Genomic DNA, 19,809 nt, shown 5'->3' with positions numbered 1-19,809 from the left:
TGCTGACGCGCATAGTGCGAAGAGGTCGCCAACTTTCTGCAGAGTCAATCACTACAGACCTCCAAACTTCATGTGGCCTTCAGATTAGCTCAAGAACAGTGCGCAGAGAGCTTCATGGAATGGGTTTCCATGGTCGAGCAGCTGCATCCAAGCCATACATCACCAAGTGCAATGCAAAGCGTCGGATGCGGTGGTGTAAAGCACGCCGCCACTGGACTCTAGAGCAGTGGAGACGCGTTCTCTGGAGTGACGAATCGCGCTTCTCCATCTGGCAATCTGATGGACGGGTCTGGGTTTGGCGGTTGCCAGGAGAACGGTACTTGTCTGACTGCATTGTGCCAAGTGTAAAGTTTGGTGGAGGGGGGATTATGGTGTGGGGTTGTTTTTCAGGAGCTGGGCTTGGCCCCTTAGTTCCAGTGAAAGGAACTCTGAATGCTTCAGCATACCAAGACATTTTGGACAATTCCATGCTCCCAACTTTGTGGGAACAGTTTGGAGCTGGCCCCTTCCTCTTCCAACATGACTGTGCACCAGTGCACAAAGCAAGGTCCATAAAGACATGGATGACAGAGTCTGGTGTGGATGAACTTGACTGGCCTGCACAGAGTCCTGACCTCAACCCGATAGAACACCTTTGGGATGAATTAGAGCGGAGACTGAGAGCCAGGCCTTCTCGTCCAACATCAGTGTGCGACCTCACAAATGCGCTTCTGGAAGAATGGTCAAAAATTCCCATAAACACACTCCTAAACCTTGTGGACAGCCTTCCCAGAAGAGTTGAAGCTGTTCTAGCTGCAAAGGGTGGACCGACGTCATATTGAACCCTATGGATTAGGAACGGGATGTCACTTAAGCTCATATGTGAGTCAAGGCAGGTGAGCAAATACTTTTGGCAATATAGTGTATATATATATATATATATTTTTTTTTTTTTTTTTTTTTTTATCTTAAACACAATATGTGTATGCATTTTTTACAATTTTGATATAATCATTGCTCTAAGTTTGTCATTCTGTCAGCTAAAAGCATGTTATAGAGCCTCTATACTCCAGGTAACAATTAATCAATTACTAGATTACCGTATTTTCACGAGCATAAGGCGCACCGTACTAAAAGGCGCACTCTCAGTTATGTGTCCCATTCCTGTATTTAAAACACACATAAGGCGCACCGGACTATAGGGCGCGTTTTTTATATACAGGTACATGTCCTCTACTACCTTTAAATACCTCTACTGCGTATTTAAAAATACAGCGGGGGCAAAACTGAGTATGATTGTGCTTTATTCATGTATTTATTACAAAGTATTAATCAAACCTGGGTGCTGGCCGTGAGACAGACACATCGCAGATGACACAGCGCTGTGATCACTCCTAAATTAACTTAAAATCCTGAAACCTGCCAACGGAATTTGTTCGCTTTTATTACCGGTATCCTGGTGGCTGCAGTTTAAATTATTTAGATGAAAAACACCTGCCAGCAGCCGCTGTGAACCTAGAGGCTACACTGCCTAGAGGCTGCTGATGAAGGGATTGCTGCTGTCAGTGCACCGCAGGTATGTGGGGGTCTGAGCGCCTCCTACAGAAATAGATAATCTGGATGAACTGACTGCAATTATGAAGTTTTCAGGTGGACTTTCTCACTTAAAAACATATTAAAACTACTTTATTCCCACTGATCACAGCAAATATAGCTGCAAGATTTAGATTATTTAGATGAAAAAACACCTGCCATCCGCCGCGGTGAAGAGGAGGAGACCCGCCCAGAGGCTGCTGTTGAATTAAGTTTTCAGGTAGAAAAATAGAGCGGGAGCAAAACTGAGTATGATTGTGCTTTATTCATGTATTTATTACAAAGTATTAATCAAACCCATCAAAGTCATCATCCTCTGTTTCTCAATTAAACAGCTGCGCTAAATCAGACATGCCAGTTTCCCCTTCTTCGCTGTCAGAGTTACTTTCCGTGCCGGGCGGCTCCTCAGAAATAATGCCTGCTTTTGCAAAAGCTTGAACAACAGAGCCAGCAGACACGTTAGTCCAAGCATCTACAATCCATCCGCAAACAGTGGCGTAACTTGCCCGGCGCTGCCTTCCACTTATCCTGAAACTGTGGTCTCTGTCTGTCACCCATCGCTCCCACGCCGCTCGCAGCCTTACTTTGAACGGTCGCTTCACATCGATGTCGAGCGGTTGAAGTTCCTTTGTCAGACCTCCCGGGATAACGGTGAGCACAGCGTCCATTTGATTCACCATGTTTTTCTCATCAGCTGTGAGATGGGCACGCATGGAGTCACAGATTAACTGGTGATGGTGATGCGTGGAAAAAAAACACCTGTTCTCCTCACATACACCTCCCTCAGCCACTCTTTCATCATCTCCTCATCCATCCAGCCCTTTTCATTTGCGTTAATATCATATGTCATCAGAGCGATGTGTCTGTCTCGCTGTCAGCTCCCAGATCAGCTTCTCTGATTGGTTGATGCGGCGCGTCCAGCAGCAAAACTTAAATTTTTCCATCTCGAGCAGCCGCAGCGCGTTGCCAGATGCTTAAACGCTCCTGCTGCTCAAAACGCGCTGCGGGACCTTTTGCTGCACCTATACACGCGTCAACCATTGACTTTGCATGTAAACTCGCTGCTTCTGCTGCACCTGCTGGGTCCGGTTCACACCGATGTCGAGCGGTTGAACAGCGAGCACAGTGTTAATTTGTTTCCCCATGTTTTTCACATCAGCTGTGAGATGGGCACGCATGGAGTCACAGATTGACAGCGATGGTGATGAGTGGGAAAAAACACCTGGTCTCCTTACATTCAGCCACTCTTTCATCATCTCCTCAATGAGGTGGTCTCAAAAGTCGCAGTTACAACACATAGGGCGCACCGCACCAAAGGGCGCACCGCACATTTTGAGGGAAAAAAAAGACGTTTAAGTGCGCCTTATAGTCGTGAAAATACGGTAGTAGACGATTATTTCAATAATCAATTGAACACAATTACTCAGATTGTTTCAGGCCTACATGTATCAACCTGAAGAAATCTGCAGTAAATCACTGAGAAACTTTAAGACTTTGAGTTTTAAAGGACTGCACTGGGCATTAAATAGATATGCTGCACTAGAATATCAGGTTTGATTTTGTACCCTGGAGTGTGAAAAACAAATCTATTCTGTATGTTTCCTGTGTGGTGCAACTTTAATTTAAAAACCTGAGATGCAAACCAATAAGTTGCTTTTTTATTTGTCCCTGCTTATTCATCTAATGTTTTGCATGTTGTGGGAGAGCTCATCAAAGCATTGATTAAATAGGGGTGTGGAAACACTTAAACTGCTTCTGTTATCAGCCACTAGATTTATAAACCCCTGACATACGTTGGTACCTGCTGGTATAAACAAATGTTTCATAAATCATATGTGAAAGTTGTTCCACAATCATTTCTGTGCCAAAAGCTACCCCAGTTTTTGAACACAAGAGGCTCTTCTTAAGCAGATAAACTTCTACATCTGAAACCCTGCAACATCTGACTGATGGTTTGTAATGTTTGTTTTGGTGAAATCATATTGTAAGCATGCGAGCGAAACACATCTCAGCTGTGACTGAAACCACACCACCTCCAGGTAATACACATCTCATAACCATCAAAAACGATGCTCTTCCTCTTTAATCAGCCGCACTCATCATTGCCTTAATTAGCGGAAACAGTGATAAATCTTGGATGAAATAAAACGCAGCAAAATTAATTTTGTGATTTATATTTTGGTTTGAACTTCTAAGAGTGTGGTGGGCAACCAACGTGACTTTCTTCCAAGCCAGATGAAACATTTCAATTTTATATCAACGTCGTATTTCAGCAGTTGATCAGTCATGTTTGTAGACGCTACTGACAGCTTGTAAACCTCATGCACTCTGTGGCTGTAACATCCGCTGTTCTCTTACAATATGTGTGTGTGACTGCCCTTATATCTCTGGCATATTGATTGTCTTTGTCTATTGCAAACCAACAGTCAGTTCTCTGTATTCCCAAAGTGTATTCAGTCTGCCTGCCCGAGAAGTTTGCCAAGTGCATTTTATATGCACCATCCTTCTAAATTAATGACATCACTAAAAGGCTTGCTACAATATAAAGTTTGCATCTTGTCCAATATCCTAAGTGCCTTTGTGCTCTCCTTTCTCCGCCACACTGCTCCCCAAAAGGCTCTGCCTTCATTTATAATACCCTAAAATGGATGGAAAATTATCAGGCAGGTCTGATCCAAGTCCAAATTAAGAAATTAAGGCAGATGAGGGAGCAGCTGCCTGTCAGCAATATGTAAAAAACTAATGTCTTTGGCGTACATCGCAGTGGTAATTCAAGGTCTTAAAAAGACTATACATCAGACTTGACATAGAATACAAACACTTACCTAGTTTATTCTTCTGACTTCTAATATTGTCCAGTTCTTTGGTGAGTTGATAGGTAAAGCTCCCTCGGATGTAGGTGAGTGAAGATGATCCTGTGGAAGAAAAAAATGTTGATCCAGCAACTTAAGAATTGTTCTTGTTACTGATAAGTGTTGTTTTATCCTTCACAAAATACTGTTAGCGATGATCCTTAATGTTATATTTATCATTGTAATGTTATAATTAGGGCTGCAACAACGAATCGATAAAATCGATAAAAATCGACTTTTAAAAGCGTTGGCAACGAATTTCATCATCGATTAGTTGTGTCGCACGATTAATGCGTCATCCGCCGCCGCCGGCGTCGTCATTGCCGTGGGGCGCCTCCCCCATCCCAACCCTGTTCTGCCGCGGCGCTCCCGCAGGAGTCCCTCTCAGCGCTGCAGTCAGAGCCGCAGGATTGCAAATGAAGCGCGCATGCGCCGGGATTGACGGCGCAAATTGATCACAATAATTAAAATAGCCTGCGCTTTGTAAAGCGAAAAAAGTCTTAACATGCAACTTTTGAAAAAACAAATGAACATGGCACGGAAGCACCACTGTTATGACGCAGCACCTGTAAAGACAACATGCTGGAGCCTTCGATGGCAGTGAAGAGAGCTGATCAGCAGGATGAGTAACCATGTTTGTTTCGTTTTAAAGTGGGGAAACGTAACGTTAGTTTCTCAGGTAGCTCATCTGATGCTTTCCTTACCGTGTTAGTAGGTTACAGACAGTGATAAGGTTGGCTACTTATTTTACTTTTAATTTCATTTGAATTAGCTTAAGCGGCGTTTATATTTTCTTTATAAATAAATTAACTTGCAAATTATGAGGGCAAGGCTTTTAAAGTTTAAATCTTCTGGCAAAGATAAAGTAAAGATCCTGCAATTTATGGAAGTAAAGCAGAATAAAATCCAGCAAGATCAGTAATATGTCAATTAATTATATTTGCCACATTCCCATGTAAATATCTGTCTTTGGAGGATGTGTTTTTTAGCACCCCTAGTTCTCTCATTTTTATTCCAAATACAATTTATAATTTGAATCACAGGGCTATTTTTATCTCTATGGTTCAGTATTTTCTCAAGTAGCAACTTTAACTGCTATACTTTCCTGTCTTAAAAGGCAGAACTCTTCTAGTCTAAAAAAAACTCATTTGTTGAAATGGGGGGACCTATTGTAGGAACCCCTCAGGGGCTTTTAAAAACAAAACAAAGTACCCTATATTTTGTGGATGTACAGCAACATTTCTCATGTAAGTTTGCGTAGTTTTAACACAAACATTTATTTTTCATATTGCACCAGGACATTTAATGAGCAACCTGTACTTGTTTGTTCTGTCTAAAAATGTTTATTTTGGAATAAAGAAGTTAATATAAAAAATATTTTTTGTCCGATTCATCGATTAATCGAAAAAATAATCGGCCGATTCATCGATTTTTAAAATAATCATTAGTTGCAGCCCTAGTTATAATATATATATATATATATATATATATATATATATATATATATACACACTCACCGGTCATTTTATTAGGTACACCTGTCCAACTGCTCGTTAACACTAAATTTCTAAGCAGCCAATCACATGGCGGCAACTCAGTGCATTTAGGCATGTAGACATGGTCAAGACAATCTCCTGCAGTTCAAACCGAGCATCAGTATGGGGAAGAAAGGTGATTTGAGTGACTTTGAACGTGGCATGATTGTTGGTGCCAGAAGGGCTGGTCTGAGTATTTCAGAAACTGCTGATCTACTGGGATTTTCACGCACAACCATCTCTAGGGTTTACAGAGAATGGTCCGAAAAAGAAAAAACATCCAGTGAGCGGCAGTTCTGGGGCGGAAATGCCTTGTTGATGCCAGAGGTCAGAGGAGAATGGCCAGACTGGTTGGAGCTGATAGAAGGGCAACAGTGACTCAAATAACCACCCGTTACAACCAAGGTGGGCAGAAGAGCATCTCTGAACGCACAGTACGTCGAACTTTGAGGCAGATGGGCTACAGCAGCAGAAGACCACACCGGGTGCCACTCCTTTCAGCTAAGAACAGGAAACTGAAGCTACAATTTGCACAAGCTCATCGAAATTGGACAATAGAAGATTGGAAAAACGTTGCCTGGTCTGATGAGTCTCGATTTCTGCTGCGACATTCGGATGGTAGGGTCAGAATTTGCCGTCTACAACATGAAAGCATGGATCCATCCTGCCTTGTATCAACGGTTCAGGCTGGTGGTGGTGGTGTCATGGTGTGGGGAATATTTTCTTGGCACTCTTTGGGCCCCTTGGTACCAATTGAGTATCGTTGCAACGCCACAGCCTACCTGAGTATTGTTGCTGACCATGTCCATCCCTTTAGGACCACAATGTGCCCAACTTCTGATGGCTACTTGCAGCAGGATAATGCGCCATGTCATAAAGCTGGAATCATCTCAGACTGGTTTCTTGAACATGACAATGAGTTCACTGTACTCAAATGGCCTCCACAGTCACCAGATCTCAATCCAATAGAGCATCTTTGGGATGTGGTGGAACGGGAGATACGCATCATGGATGTGCAGCCGACAAATCTGCGGCAACTGTGTGATGCCATCATGTCAATATGGACCAAACTCCCTGAGGAATGCTTCCAGCACCTTGTTGAATCTATGCCACGAAGAATTGAGGCAGTTCTGAAGGCAAAAGGGGGTCCAACCCGTTACTAGCATGGGGTACCTAATAAAGTGGCCGGTGAGTGTATATATATATATATATATATATATATATATATATATATATATATATATATATAGAAACAATGCCAAAAAATTATCTACCTCATTTATTAAAACTGAATGAATAGAATTGAAACAAACATCTCATTATTGTCCCACAGTGGAGAAATGTTGGAGTTACAGCAGCAAAAGCATTACAGCAAATGTGGTCACACAAATGTGGACCTTAAAAAGTGTATTAAAAATAAACGAATAAGTGACATAGTTAAAAAAATAAAAAATACTGTACTGTAAAGTGTTTTTACAATATAAATAAAATAAGATATAATAACATAAAATATATAGAATAAGACCTTGTATAAGCAACAGCATTCACCTGGTCACATTGTGTCATTACTTTTTAACATCAAACCAACCTATGTAGCCTTACAAACTAATTTCACTAAGAATTAAAGGATTAAGAAGCTTCAAGTAAATGCAGCTAAATAATTGAGATGCAGCAGACCTGAAACCCCCATTAAAACACAAATTACAACCACTAAACAATATCTTAACAAATTCAAAAGGTGCCCCGGTGATGTCATCAGATCTATAATTTTGATATAAAGGATAAAAGACACAGAAGGGTTCAAATTTCCTTATAACTGTCATAAAAGACAATTACATCAATTTGTAAAAGTTATATACCGTATTTTCACGACTATAAGGCGCATATAAACGTCTTTTTTTCCCCTCAAAATGTGCGGCGCGCCCTATGTGTTACTGCGGACGTTGTTGAGACCACCATGAGAACGTTAAAGGGGGAAGCGTGGATTGTGTCTAAAATAACAGGTATGTGCTTTATGCAGAACATTGTTGTCATAACAACCCTGAAAATGGCAAAGAGACACACCTATGAGTGAAATTTTTCCATCCGGACCACGACTATAGTAGCTCAGCAACGTCCGGCGGATTATAATGAAAAGCTAGCGAGCTTCCACTCCTACTGCAGCAAACACATCGCCGACAAACGCATCCAGCCAAGCCACATCACCAACATGGACGAGGTGCCGCTCACTTTCGACATCCCGGTGAATCACAGAGCGGAGAAGAAGGGGACCAGCACGGTAGCGATACACACAACGGGGTATGAAAAGGCATTGTTTACTTTTGTACTTGGCTGCCACGCAAATGGACAGAAACTGCCGCCTATGGTGATTTTTAAGCAAAAGACTTTGCCTAAAGAGACTTTTCCAGCTGGAGTCGTTATTAAGGCAAATGAAAAGGGCTGGATGGATGAGGAGATGAAAAAAGCGTGGCTGAGGGAGGTGTATGTAAAAAGACCAGGTGGTTTTTTTTCCACGCATCACCATGGCTGTTAATCTGTGACTCCATGCGTGCCCATCTCACAGCCGATGTGAAAAAAAAAAAGGTGAACAAATGAAAAGTGGAAGGCAGTGCCGGGCAAGTTATGCCACAGTTTGCGGATGGATTGTTGATGCTTGGACTAACGTGTCTGCTGGCTCTGTTGTTCGAGCTTTCGCAAAAGCCGGCATCATTTCCGAGGAGCCGCCCGGCACGGAAAGTGACTCTGACAGCGAAGAAGGGGAAATTGGCATGTCTGATTTAGCGCAGCTGTTTAATTCAGAAAAAGAGGATTATGACTTTGATGGGTTTGATTAATACTTTGTAATAAATACATGAATAAAGCACAAACATACTCAGTTTTGCTCCCGCTCTATTTTTAAATACACAGTAGAGGTATTTAAACGTAGTAGAGGATATGTACCGGTATATAAAACCTGCGCCCGGTGCGCCTTATGTGTGTGTTAAATACAGTAATGGCACACATAACTGAGACTGCGCCTTTTAGTACGGTGCGCCTTATGGTCATGAAAATACGGTAAAAGTTATTCTCTCATATGAAATAACATATCTCAACAGTTCCTTTAAGTTTGTAAATAGGCAAAGTGTATTCTATCATTTCCATATAAGTACTCGATTTTTAAGACTTTGTAAGGAATAAACTGTTTATGCCTGTTTTTGTCTGCTCTGTTTATGGAAATTCCACCCAAGCATGTAAGGGTGTTTAGCACACAGCAATATTTTTCAAATTTCAACCATGTGAATTTAAACTAAAAAACAATCTTGTGTCAGGGGCTGTCTAGCACATGATACGACTGGTTGACTGGGCTCAGCAGCGGCAAGGGATTCTCCAGGAAAACCACAAGGCCAGCTCATTTAGGGCTAATTCATCTATTTTACTCTGTTTTCCTTCCAGACTGACACACTAGCATTGAAGGCCGCTGAAGGCAAAGTGGAAAAGTATCTATTTGCATCCCCTCAGGGTGACTGGCAGATGGAGACCAATTAGTTCAGTGTTACATCGTTACTACCATGCAATAAAGTATACCATCTTTCATCTTTGTTACAGAAGTGAAGGACTGATCACTTTGATCAGACCTGTTTCTTTCCACTTTCATTATGACACGCCCTGTCTGGATGAGCTGAAGTAGGTTGCAAAGGTGAGATAGGAAGGGAGCAAGGTAAAGGTCTATGTCAAAGCCTTTAGAGATAAGAGTACCTGTTCTTGGATCTGAAAAGGGGAAACTCTGAACGCTCAGAGCAAAATCAAGGAGAAAAAAAAAATGTAGCACAACAAGAGGAAATGTCATCAATAGTTCAGTTAGTTTTCTTTTCCCTCCAAGTTCAAACTAAACTGAGCCCCAGGCTAAATGTACCCGTTCAACTTAACTGTTTTATCACCTTTTCACAAAATATTTCCAAATACACCTTTAGATATCATGAGCAGAGATAAATCATGGCTTAAATTAAATCTTCACAGCTTATAGATTACATTTAAAAACAAACGACTTATCAGTTTCTAAAGCAGAAAGGGGGAATAGTGAGAAACGGAGCTGCAGTATCTTCAATGACATCATTCCATATTGAAGTTACATATATCCTTCCTCTCCCTCTGCTGGCACCGTCAAGTAACAGACTGAGTTACAGCGAGGCAGAGATGCTGAGTGAGTGCTCTGGCAGCCAGGAGGGCTCAGAGTTAATTCAACATATCCTCTCCAACCTTCTCTAATGCTCAAAAAATTACGTCATCCCCAAATATGCTAAACACCATGCTGAGAAAAGAGAGGCAGTGGCAAGGTCATTGTGCCGCATAGCATCTGGACGAGCACCATGTTGCTTTGTTTTTAGAACACCAGGATCACAAAACATGTGCATCAGTTTACCTTTGCAGTATGACATTCATATTTACCTTAAAATGATTACTTTCAGTTGCAAGTCTTTTTCTATCTTGTTTTTGAGACCTTACCTTTGCACTACAAAAACAATCTAGAAATAAGTAAAAATGCCTTAAATTAAGTGTATTTACCCTTAATTTGAGTAGGTAAATAAGATTATCTGCTAATGGAATGAGCATTTTTACTCTTAAAATAAGATAATTAGATAATATGCACTTGAAATAAGACAATGCAATTGTTATTGCTTATTTTAAATGTAAATTGTCTTGTTCCATTGCCAATGTGTCTCACTTACCGCCTAAATTCAAGAACAAATGCACTTAATTTAAGGAAAATTGACTTATCTAGATTTTGATTTTTTTTCCAGCGTGTCTAGTAATTAAATTCTGGACAGATTTACACAAATTCTGAAAACAAAATGATCAGTTTTACAAGCAATGGCTGTTTGGTAAGATGCTAAAGAGATCAAAAGTTTGCACAGATCCAAAGAAAATTTGGCAACACTGTAAACAAAACTGAGCATATATATGCACTGAAAGTTTAAATCCTTCTTTTAATAACATTTATATGAGTCAATGAGTTTGTGATAAGCCATGTTTCTCTATGTTCCATAAGTCATAAAAGTAATTTAATTTACGGCCTTTAAGAGTGTTAGCTGTACAGTGATATTAATTGTGTTGTTTTTAACTATATTTACTTGGGTCATAAACAAAAATTGATCCATCCATATATGACTGATTCATTAAGGTGTCATCATAGTGTGACAAAATAACAAGTCCCATTAAGTAGGGATGGAGCTAACGGCGTATTGTCAGCACTGAAGTCTGGTAACCAATGTGTAAGAGGCACTCCAGTCACATGTCAAAGAACACTTAGGAATGACATTTATTGGATGAGTTAAACAGCTATTAAGTAAGAACACTTGGGGATGATTGTTTTTGAAAGGAATGTATGTGATTTGTCAGTTTTATTATGAAAACTAAGGGAGGGGGACAGATTAATAAAAAAATGATTGGAGATTTGATTTTTAAGCCATCATTTCCCAGGTCCAATTCAAACTGAATATAAATGATTTGAAGGTTTCTAAAAAAAATTATTTAAAGAAAAAAAAATAGGGAAGTGGTCTTTTGATTCAACTTATGTGTAGCACAAAACTACAAAAAAAAGTCATTTTTTGGTCAGTTAAACAGGTTCCTTTCATAAGCAGAATCAAATCTTATCATCAAGTCAGGTTGAAAATCCAATTACATTAAACAGAAATCCATCATATTTACAACAATACATCACCAAGTCAGTTGATAGTGAAATCTGTTGCTGCTAGAAGTGCTAAAAAGCGTGGTGTAAAAAAGCACCACCAAACGGCATACAAGGAAGAGGTCACTATACAGTATAGTGACAGCTGGGAGACTCTTCTGTTGCCAAAACTGCTGCCCATTGCTGGTAACACTAGCAACTTAGCAGAAACAATTTGATGGAACATAAAGAAAGTGTACGCTGTGACACCATCAACCTATAGCACCAGTAAAAGTAGCACCATTACAGCCAAGCATAGCTTTAACAGGCATTCTTTCAAGACATTGTGCAGGAGAGCCTTTACAAGCAAGGTAAAATTTCACTTATTCAAAGACATTTCCCCACTCGGCCAGTCAAACGAGATGGGTATAGGCCAATACTTAAAACGCTGGATTCAAGGTATGTTTTAATGGGATGAAAATGCTTTAGCCAAACTGCTATCCCAACATCACCAAAGGAAGCTGGGAATGGAGCTATGAGCATCACCCGGTTTTCAACAGCAACAGACCCGTGGTCAAGTCGCACAATAGTCAAACTTAATCATCGCTGTGCACTTCAAGCACCAAGCATTAAAGGCCCATTTAATGTTTCTGGAACCACCTTCAGATTTTTTTTTTTTTTTTTTTTTTGGAAAGAAAGCAGTGTTAGGCAGTAATAATTTTGTAGGACAAACCAATTGATGCTTTTGCCACCACAAGTTTAAGCCTTTTACTACAAACAATAAAATTAGCCTTAGACAAACTTGTGTGATGTTGGTTAATTAAGAACAAAATGACTGTGATACAACGTGAATTCTGTTGTCATACCATCAAGCACAAGTTTAATCCTAAAAATGTTATCCAGGGGCGTCTGGCTACTGAAGCCTCCAGCAGAACCAGGTTAATCTGAAGTAACTAACTTGTATGAACCTCATACACAAAGATTTCTTTTATTATTATTATTATTATTATGTTACCAGGTTAGATGGCTCTCTTACAGAGCCTGGTTCTGCTGGAGGTTCCTTCCTGTTAAAAGAGAGTTTTTCCTCTCCACTGTCGCTACAACCCGTGTGAGGTCGATGAGTCGATGCAATCAGCTGGTTTTCATAAATAGAGAAGTTGAACCAATCTGTATCATCTGATTGAATTGTTTCTGTTAAGTGCCTTGAGATAACATGTGTGCGCTACATAAATAAACTGAATTAAACTGAATTGAAAAAGAGCGTAAAGAGTCCATCCATCCTATCAGCTTAAAAGTTTGTAAATTATAAAAACATGACACTTAACATAGTTGTTGCAATAACTTGTGTGTATATATATTGGACAGCTCAAACTGTATCAATAGTGGCGTAAATGTAGTATTTGGACTAATAGATTCATGTTCATTTAAAACAATGACAAATACATTTTACATTGGTTTGATGTAAAAGGGATGTAATGTTTAGAATATTTGCTCAGACTCAACTTCTAACTCTACCAAATTATCAGCAATTTATTTCCAGCTTTTATAAAGATTAAATCCTTATCTGACTTGTTTACTATTGTTATTTTTCATTTTAAAGCAACAAAGCTGTTACAAAAGATGTTTATCATTGCAAATTATTTTCATAAACTTTTCTCTTTTTCACTTCAAAGAAAGTAGACACACACAAATAATAAAGAAAGGGCCATTATGTAGAGAACTAAACAATATCAAACGCCAAGATGCTACTTTAAAATGGGCAATTTCAGATCCAAGAACCACCGCAAAGAGCCTGACACGCAAACAAACATAAATGCATCGACTGATGAGGCTCAACAGCTTGTTTCTAGAAAACACAAACTGAAAAGCTTGATGATGTATCAGAAAGCGGGCACGGGTGAAGCCAGAACACCTCACTGGAGTGTATCCTGTGAACTGTTCCTGAACCAATTTTTTTTTAAATACTGTAAGATCAAAGATATCCCAACTGAGCCTTTGCTTTCACCTACAGACGAGTATGAAAAACAAGTATTTGCATGTGCTTAAAACATTTCTGATAAGGATACGTTTATTCCTCCACTGCACAAAAAAACCTACCTCACCTCTAACTCCCTCCTCTTTAACAGGCAGATTGAGATGCAGTTTGGCCTCAAACATGTGTTGACCACAGTTATTTGTTTTCCCTCCCTCACAGGGACTTGTAAAGATCAAACAATTCAGGAAATGATAAAGAACAGATTACAATTATTCTATCAGTTAGTTCAAAGCAGTGCAGTGGAATGAGCCCCTAACAGTCCTTACGCATTGGTGGCAGTCTATGGACGAGGCAGGCGGTGCGTTAAAAAAAACACATACTATCAGGAGGTGATCTCGCTTACCTTCCTGGTTTGAAAGGACGCTTGTCCTCTTCATTTACTCACATCTGTACACTTGGTTGCGTGGTTGAGTTAATGCTAAAGTAGGTTTTGAAACTTCACTTCCTGCTTTTGGAGATAATTTAACGTCAAACAAGGATTTTGTTGAACACAGAAGGCTAGACTTGGGAGGGAAATGCAGGCTAAAAAAATAACATTTTTATCATCTTTGAACTCTAAACTTTCCCTTTGTTTAAAATTCTTAAGAAAAGCTATGTTATTTCAAACATCAATAAAAAAAACTTGTCTTTAATGTCCACAGCATCGGGCTGCAAAAAAAAAGTACTTTAACGCTACAATTTCTCCATTGTGGGACAATAAAGGGATTTTCTATTTCTAAATTTCTCAAAAAAATTTAATTTCCTCCCTATTAACCCATGTTACCATTCTAGACCCAATGTTAAATAAGGCAATCACTTCACCAGCGGTGACAGAGGCTTTGCAGTAAACCTTCTTAACCATTAAATACATCCACGGTTAAGGCGGCTACTTTGACCTTTAGCAGAAAGTTAGACGACTGAGGCGGTGTGTGGAAAAACTTGTGTCAAGTGTGTGTGGATTTTGTTCGCCCAGCTAGATTTTTTCATGCTAATTGATTCCAGTGAGGCCGGCTTTTATCACACCCAATAGTGCAGTCAACCTCTACCCCTGCCTATAACGTGTCAACACGTCTCCCACAGACATACCGTTTAATCTCCTCTGAAGGGCTTCCTCCTGCAAATGGATGCAGTAAATCTGCTCATCCAGGTCCTCCAGGATCTAAAGGGGAGGGGAGCAGAGAAGGGAAAGATGAAATGGGTTATAATTAGGTCCAAAGTGGGACTGGAGCAATGGCAGATGGGAGGATGAGTAGGTGATGTATTTGTAGTCCTGTCATGCTTCTAATGGCTGAATGTGAGAGCTTTAGCAGAGCATACAGTTTCAGACCTGACACAGATTTTGTTCAAAAACAGAATAAAGTGTTTCTACTCGTCCCATCCAAATATCTTAACCTGATCAGTTACTTACTGTTGGTTTCACTAATAACTGGCCCATGACAGTGAACATCCTGGACATCCCCACAGGAGTGCACACTGCGTAGAAGACAGAAAACACTGAATATCGGCTCTGTTAAGGTGCTATGGATAAAAGCCAAATAAGGGCAGCTCAATGAGTAAAGAACTGAATCAAACAACTTACTTAGCAAAAGTAGGCCACCCATCAGGGATATGCAGGAATAGAGGTATGGCAGGTAGAATTCCCAAAGATCTAAAAGAAGAATATTAACTTTTTTTAGTTGACCTAGCATGAGTTTATTTTTCACCAATGCCTAACAATTTTTACACATTGCTCATTTATAAACACAACTTTGTGTCACAGCTAAACTTCCAAATCCTGGTGAAGTAAATGACACAAGTACATTGATGGGTTTCACCATTTCTATGCTCCACAAATCAGAGCGATAAGCAAGCGTTTCTTTTGGGAGGCGACATCTGGACCTAATAAGATTACCTCCATTTAATTTTTAAAATCATTTATTGAATTAGGATTAATGTCCTCCTGAATGCAGATTCTTTAAAATGTGAAGGTACATTCATCTGAAAAGCAAAGGTGGCAAATTTTCCCACACGATTCAACCGGCTTTGGTCATGTGACACTCTGCTTCACTCTTCCAATTTCCCCGAATTGTGTGGTGAACCTCTACCCAGCTCGCTTCGATGCGTCATTAAATACAGGGAGCGTCTATTTCTGCCTGGATCCTGCTGTTTGTTTAACTGACCTTGGCGGACCCTAATTTTAGTGAGCAATGGTGTCATATGTGTAATGGAAAGCTAAACAATTGCATCGGCATCCCCTGATCCACTAAGTTTGGCCAGTACCACCTGCTCCAGGACATGCAGCTGGATAATCACTTCCAGTATGTACAGTCATCTGTCCTACCTGTGGTACATAAGCCTATATCAAAACTACATCCAGTCCCTGATTGCTGATTGGTGAACTCGAGATTCACTGACTGAGAGTTCAGATTTGTTGAAGTACAGCAACATTTCCCTGTGCTCTATCTTTGCATCCACCATGCCTATCTCTGTACTGCAACCCTCTGATTGCTCAATATTCTCCATCCACATCATCTGAAATGTCTCCTTTGCATCAACAACCAATTAGTCACTCTTGAAAGGATCTTTACATAGGCATAACATGGAAATCACTTAATCAAGAGGCTGTATTTGTGTACCTTGTGTATGAACCTTAAGGGATATTCTGTTTAAGAAAAAAGAAAACAAAACTGAAACTTAAGTGCAGGGAGACCTTCCTTTAAACAAAAAGGTCCACTTTGACACCCTTAGTTAACAATATTAATAGACTACAACACACTTAATGACTTTTTAATACACGAGTCATAAATATGTAAAAAACTAAATTCTATATGGAGAAATCAGACTTTTATGTATTTCAATTTCTATTTTTCCCTATTCCTTTAATCAGACCAGATGATAGAATTCTACAGTAAATATCATGGCAATAAATATCTTGATAGCTAATTTTAAATCTCCTCGCAGAAAGGAAATCATCTCTTTATTTTTTATGGATTTATTTCTATGTCATAAAGTGGATATTTAGAAGCCTTCTTTCATATTTCTGGGTCGTTGTTTAAAACCTGCCCCCTCTCTGACCATTTTATAGGTTAGGTTTTATTAGAAGGACAGAGTTTTTGACAAATGGTGAATGCTTCATTCTTGTAAGACAGTCCTTGAACATATTTCTAGTGGACCTGTTTGTCTAAAACATGGTCTGTTTTAGTGTATCCCAGAAAAAAATATGTTAATGTAGCCTGAAAAAAGAGAGTAAAGGTTGGGTTTGGTTATAGGAGCACACCAAGCCAATACCATTTAGACACCAATGGACATCAAGTAGACTGTTTTTTACATTTTTGTTTTTAGCCCCACGGCTTTGCCTCATTTTGAAATGTACAACATTAACAGTTAATATGAAAAATTAAAATAATCACAAGCCGCATACCATAGAGTGATTCCATACTGGCTGCATCGTTGTCAATCAGGGCTGATGCCACCCACACAATGCCAAGAATGAGCAAAGCCAACAGGAAGAGCATCACAAATGTCTCCAAAATGCGTGCCTTTATGCCCTGAAAGGAGAAAAAGAAAAGAGGGAGCAACTGTTCAGGAGTTTTCCAATGAGAGAGCTACAAAAAACACATGAGAATTTCAGCAAAGCAACAGTCTGTTTTGGTTTAGCCATACACTGAAGCAACCGAATTAAAATTGAAAAACATTACAAATATTACAATAAACCAAGACTACATTTGTGTCCATGCATAGTAGGTGAACAAAAAATAAAAACACTTAAAGAAAACTTGAAAAGTACAAGACAAAATATACAACATCCTTATACAGTAGCTGTTAAATATTATGTTAAATAATATTGAATCAGCTGCCATTTTTCAAGCAAATGTGCTTTGCTTTTTCGCTCCGTTTCCATATCTAAGGAAAAAAGAAAAAAAAAAGAGAAAAACACAATAGGCAATGGGTAAAAATTCAAACTCCTTCAGAAAAACTTGCACATTGCCACCCATTAAAAAAAGCAGCTAGCCATTTATTTTTCTTTTTTAGGTATTTATGTCAATAATGTTTTCGATTCTAAAGGTTTAGAGTCGCATCAACCAAAGCTGCCATTTTATGCTTTTGACGTGTGGTACATTTGGACAACAAAAACAACAGAGAATCCCTGTTTAAAAGGTAAACAGGAAAAACAACAGTTAGGTGGTGTTATGCAAAGGTAAAGCAAAAGAGGGAAATACAAAATGAACAAGTTTGAGCAAGAATACAGAAGGGAAATTGACAGTTTGTCTTATAATTGACACAGCTGCCAATCTCTGATATGGCAGATCATCAGGCCTTTCTACTATGATCATTAGCCCAAATACAAATATCTACGATTTCCATTGTGCTATTGGTGTTTATTTTTAACTGATATGTCATTGTAGTCCATTTACCAGGAATGTTTATAACAGGATCTGTCTATTAAAGCAGTCTACAACTGCTTGAACTGCTATTTTCTACCCTCACTCCTGCTAGAGGAAACATGTTTACAGTTTTACAGGAAAATGATAAATATAGGTTTTGATAAATATCTATTCTTGTCATAAAAAAGGAAAAAAAACAACATAAATTTACATTTACAAGTTGTTTTGAAATGTATATATTTATATAAAAAAATTATAAAAAATGACAATGGATGTTCTATGGGATTTGGATTATTGTGTTAAACTATGTTAATAAGAAACAGCACATAGTTTCAAGCTTATCAAATGAAAGGCAGATCTAAAGACAGATTACTGGCACTTTAAGTGCCTTCCTGTAGCAGAAATGTAATGCAAATATCTAATTGAAAAACTAAAGAAAAAAGAAAAAACTAACATGTATTTGTTATTATCTAGCCGCCTGTACCTCCTTACATGTACAGGGTGAGGGGCTATCTTCAATGATCATTGGGCAAAACACCCTGAACAAGTAAACCGTCCATCACAGGTCAGACACACACAGGACTAACAACTGCTAGATATTAATGCACACATGCACTCAGACCTACAGCGATCAGGTAACCTAACCTAAACATCATTTCTGATGAGTGAAGCAACCGGAGGGCCTGAGGAGAACCTATGCACACATATGAGAAACATTTAGGCTAAATTTAAAAAAGGTCCTAAGGGCCAGATGCACCTTAGAGCCTTAGTCTGCAGTAGACCAGGGGGTCAGGAACATGGTGCCCGTTGCCATCAAGGGGACCTCAAGAGCCACACGGGATGACTCAAAAAGATTGGTGACCCCTCCAGATAGATCACCAAGGCAGATAGAAAACAGAATAAAGCATGCAAACTTGGGTCGACCCAGATCAATTCATGGAAAAAAGGAATACAATAGGCAATGGGTAAAAATTCAAACTCATTCAGAAAAACTTGCACACTGTCATCTATTAAATAAGCAGCTAGCCATTTATTTTTCTTTAAACTACCCATAAATTCGTTTTTTTTTTTTACCAGATGTCATTTCCAACATCTGACGTTAACATTTTCAACAGGAAACAAAATTCACCCAACACCAAATCACTCCTTTCTAAACAGCCTCACTTAATGACAGCATGACTTCCACTAACACTACACAAACATCACATAAAGGCTCCCATGGATCTTTGTGTAAAACAGCTCTTTTATACACGCTTATTGTAGTCTATAAAATGGGCCTAACACAGGCTGACAGTGGCAGAGGCAAAATTAAAAAGAGGAGGGGAGCAGGGGGGCTCTGAGGGGTGCAGCTACTGTCTGCGATCAAGAGCAGACCTCCCATATGGGGCCGATTAGCAACTCCCAGAGCACTGCGGCCAAGTCCCACGTTGTGTAGGCGAGAGAGTTTTGGGGTAATTTGGGTTTTCCGGGTCACAAACTGCTGAGTGGTTAATAAAGCCCCTTCCTATCTGTTTTCACAGTTTCTAAAACCTCCCTCCCCTGGTGGGGACACGAGCCGTCTAGCGCAGAAAGATAGATAGGTGCCCCCATGCACATGTCAGGTACGCAACCAGACATGGGATAACAAGCATTCCCTGCCTTTTTTTTTTGGGGGGGGGGAGTCATTTAAATTAAGGACATGTGAGCAATTTGTTACCAACTAACATAATGGCTGTGTGGTTGCTGTTCAGTATTTGCCAACAAGTACATTAAGGAGGTCTCTTTTTGAATGCTTCCCCTCTTAATCATGAGGCCACTTTATAGAGTAGAACCGGCTGTAGTTCATGGA

The 19,809-nt window shown here is 39.6% G+C and overlaps 1 protein-coding gene across 1 annotated transcript in view; it reads right to left on the bottom strand.

The window, feature by feature from the left end:
* Positions 1–19,809, bottom strand: part of lmbr1 (limb development membrane protein 1) — a 65,189-nt gene that overhangs the window by 20,923 nt on the left and 24,457 nt on the right. Inside the window, exons 6-10 of the mRNA XM_038297934.1 lie at positions 17,018–17,144; positions 15,197–15,265; positions 15,026–15,090; positions 14,704–14,776; positions 4,398–4,487 (exon numbers count right to left, since the gene is read on the bottom strand). Of these exons, the coding sequence (XP_038153862.1) occupies positions 4,398–4,487; positions 14,704–14,776; positions 15,026–15,090; positions 15,197–15,265; positions 17,018–17,144 (424 nt within the window). The remainder of the gene's footprint in view (positions 1–4,397; positions 4,488–14,703; positions 14,777–15,025; positions 15,091–15,196; positions 15,266–17,017; positions 17,145–19,809) is intronic.

Source organism: Cyprinodon tularosa, unplaced genomic scaffold (genome assembly GCF_016077235.1).
Source record: "Cyprinodon tularosa strain WSP-4 unplaced genomic scaffold, ASM1607723v1 ctg4, whole genome shotgun sequence".
NCBI classification, from domain to species: domain Eukaryota; kingdom Metazoa; phylum Chordata; class Actinopteri; order Cyprinodontiformes; family Cyprinodontidae; genus Cyprinodon; species Cyprinodon tularosa.
This window is presented reverse-complemented; position numbering and strand designations above follow the sequence as displayed.